This window comes from Cicer arietinum, chromosome 4 (assembly GCF_000331145.2).
Source record: "Cicer arietinum cultivar CDC Frontier isolate Library 1 chromosome 4, Cicar.CDCFrontier_v2.0, whole genome shotgun sequence".
Lineage (NCBI taxonomy): Eukaryota > Viridiplantae > Streptophyta > Magnoliopsida > Fabales > Fabaceae > Cicer > Cicer arietinum.
In genome coordinates, this window is record NC_021163.2 from 35762525 (window position 1) to 35766433 (window position 3909).

The 3909-nt window shown below is 37.3% G+C and overlaps 1 protein-coding gene across 1 annotated transcript; it reads right to left on the minus strand.

Annotated features, from left to right (window-relative positions):
* Positions 1 to 388: 388 nt before the first annotated feature.
* On the minus strand, positions 389 to 3510 carry LOC113784647 (uncharacterized). The gene is made up of 5 exons (XM_027330906.2): positions 2258 to 3510; positions 1940 to 2140; positions 1096 to 1592; positions 776 to 891; positions 389 to 688 (listed from the first exon to the last, which is right to left on the minus strand). The coding sequence occupies exons 1-5, from the start codon at positions 3508 to 3510 to the stop codon at positions 389 to 391; spliced, it is 2367 nt and encodes a 788-aa protein (XP_027186707.2).
* Between the last annotated feature and the right edge of the window lie 399 nt (positions 3511 to 3909).

The window sequence follows — 3909 nt, forward strand, 5'->3', positions numbered from 1 at the left end:
CTCATTGATAGAATTTGTGATAGGTTTGAAACTCGAATAAGTGGATTAATTTTTTTGCTCATCCGTTAAAACAAAAATCTAAAAAAACCCCTTTTTAATTTCAATTTTCAATTCGGTTATTATTACTATATCAGAAGTCCTTGCGAAACGATTCGAGTTATTACCTCTACTTACATTTTATCAATTGTATTTGACCCGTATGCGACAGCGGATCAAGGTCCTTCTACATCTTTGTGGCTCCAGGGTGAATACTTAGACAACTTCTATGTCCTTCCTCTAAGATCATCTTTCTTAACTCATCTACATCGGGTACGCAAATTCTATCCTTAAATCTCAAACTTCAATCCACACCTATTTTAAAATCAGGTTTTCTCCCTTGGTCTATTGACTATAACTTATCCAAAAGGTATAAATCCAATTTCTGATTCTTTTCAATCTCTTCCAATAATCCACTAGTTACCTTCAACATTCCCAATTTAATGTTTTCTAGTGTCACTTCACAAACTAAACTAAGGTCTCTAAACTGTTCCAACAACTCACTATGCTTAACCATTAAAGCGGACACACTCAAAGTCTTCCTACTCAAGGCATCAGCTACTACATTGGCCTTTCCAGGATGATAGTTAAGCTCAAAATCAAAATCTTTAAGAAATTTCATCCACCTACGTTGTCTCATGTTCAACTCCTTCTGGTCAAAAGGATACTTAAGGCTCTTATGGTCGCTGAAAACCTCAAATCTAGATCCATATAAATAATGTCTCCACATCTTAAGTACAAAGACAACTGCTGCTAGTTCTAGGTCATGGGTAGGGTAGTTCCTCTCTTGAATCTTCAGTTGCCTAGAAGCATATGCTACCACCTTCCCATCCTGCATAAGTACTCCACCTAATCCTGAACCACACGCATCACAATATACTACAAATGGTTCACTCAGATCGGGAAATACTAAGATTGGTGCAGAGGTCAATCGTTTCTTAAGTTCTTGGAAACTATTATCACAATGGTTATCCCACACGAACAATTCCCCTTTTCAGGTCAACTTAGTTAAAGGTAAGGCCAACTTGGAGAATCCTTCTATAAACCTACGATAATAACCTGCCAATCCTAGGAAACTTCTAATCTCAGTCACTGACTTAAGTGTTTTCCATTCTAATACCCTCTCCACTTGGGCAGGATCAACAACTATTCCACTTTTTGAAATTACATGTCCTAGGAAACTTACTTCCTCTAACCAAAATTCACACTTAGACAACTTGGCAAATAATTGTTTCCCATTAAGGGTTTGCAAACCTATCCTTAAATGTTCTCCATGCTCTTCCTTAGTCTTAGTGTACACTAAGATATCATCTATAAACACAACCACAAATGATTCTAGGTAACGATGAAAGATCCGATTCATGTAATCCATAAACACTGCTGGTGCATTAGTCACACCAAAAGGCATAACCAAATACTCATAATGGCCATAACGGGTCCTAAAAGCGGTTTTAGGGATATCAGAAGACTTTACTCGGATCTGATGATAACCTGATCTCAAATCGATCTTACTAAACACACAAGATCCTCTCAATTGGTCCATAAGATCATTTATCCTGGGTAACAGATATTTATTCTTGATTGTCACTTTATTAAGTTGGCGGTAATCCACACACAACCTCATAGAGCCATCCTTCTTCTTAACCAACAACACAGGTGCACCCCACTGGTGACACGGTCCTAAAAGCGGTTTTAGGGATATCAGAAGACTTTACTCGGATCTGATGATAACCTGATCTCAAATCGATCTTACTAAACACACAAGATCCTCTCAATTGGTCCATAAGATCATTTATCCTGGGTAACAGATATTTATTCTTGATTGTCACTTTATTAAGTTGGCGGTAATCCACACACAACCTCATAGAGCCATCCTTCTTCTTAACCAACAACACAGGTGCACCCCACTGGTGACACGCTAGGCCTTATAAATTGTTTATCTAAAAGCTCTTCCAATTGCTTCTTAAGCTCAGACAATTCTAAGAGAGACATCCTATATGGTGCCATGGATATGGGTCCAGTACCTGGTACAAGGTCAATGCTAAACTCAATCTCACGCTCTGATGGTATACTAGTGACATCTTCAGGGAATACTTCAGGGAAACTTCAGGGATCCTGGGTAACAGATATTTATTCTTGATTGTCACTTTATTAAGTTGGCGGTAATCCACACACAACCTCATAGAGCCATCCTTCTTCTTAACCAACAACACAGGTGCACCCCACTGGTGACACGCTAGGCCTTATAAATTGTTTATCTAAAAGCTCTTCCAATTGCTTCTTAAGCTCAGACAATTCTAAGAGAGACATCCTATATGGTGCCATGGATATGGGTCCAGTACCTGGTACAAGGTCAATGCTAAACTCAATCTCACGCTCTGATGGTATACTAGTGACATCTTCAGGGAATACTTCAGGGAATACTTCAGGGAATTCACACACAATAGGAACATCTCGTATTACCACTTTTTCTTCAAATTCCAATGAGGTTAGGATCATGTATAATTGGGCATCTTCTCTCAAGAGTACCTTCACTTGGTTGGCGGATATATTGCTAGGCTTATCCATCTCTCCTGACTCCATGAATTCAATGGTTTTACTAAAAAAATCTACGCGGACACGATTGGCAGATAGCCAATTCATACCAAGAATCACATCAACCAGACCCAAAGGTAAACACACTAAGTCAACTCGGAAACCCCTTCCACACACATGGATAGAAATATCAAGACAAACACTAGAGGTATCAACAGAATCACTAGTTGGGGTATTCACAATCAAGTCATACTGCAAACGAGATACAGGTAGTCCTAAACGTCTAAAACAATCAAGAGACACAAAGGAATCAGTGCCTTTCTCAGACGCTCCTGCACCACTGAGGGAAAAGACTCTTCTATTGGAATTAGGTCGGCTGGCTTGGGAACTCTGGTTTCCAGGTTGGGGAGTCTTCCTTGGGTAGGGGCATGTGGTGCTAATGTGGCCTTGTTGTTGACAATTAAAACAAGTAATTCCAACATCTCTACATTCATATGCCATGTGACCCTGCTTACCACACCTGTGACATCGGATAGGAGTTGCTGGATCACCATTATTACTATTGTTGTTGCTCGAGACTTGACTCATGTTGTTACTATTTCTGTTACTAACTCCTCGTCCATTGGGGTTTCCTCTACCACCCCCATAACTATAACTGTTTCCATTTCCTTTTCCGTTACCACCACTAGCTCCTTTTCCAGCTGAAAAACTGTATTGTTGATAATTTTGACGACTTCCAAATTTACTAGGAGGAAAAGAGTAAGGTTTTCCTCTATTATGATGCATAAGTCTCTTGTCCTTCACGGTTCCAGTGTTTCTGTAATGTGCCTTTTCAGCACGACTATCGTCATCATAAATCCTACTCTTATTCACTAGGGTAGGAAAGTCACGGATCTCTTGCATTCCAACCTGTTTCTTGATCTCGGGTTTTAGTCCCATTTCAAACTTGATGCACTTAGACTTTTCTCCTGCCTCTCCAACATAGAGTGGATTATTATTATTATTATTATTATTATTATTATTATTATTATTATTATTATTATTATTATTATTATTATTATTATTATTATTATTATTGTTATTATTATTATTATTATTATTTGCTCGCCCTTTTTGACACTAATGTTAATAGACTGGTGTACTAATACACCTGTTTATTTCTTATTTATTTATTTTTATTTTTCCAATATTAATTTAAATAGTTATATTTATTGTTAATAATTTAAATAAATCATTAGGATAAAAAAAATGTAGGAAATTATCACACTACAAAAAATACACATATAATATAATTTATTATAATATTGCTATTATATATTAATTAAAAATTTGAGGTGT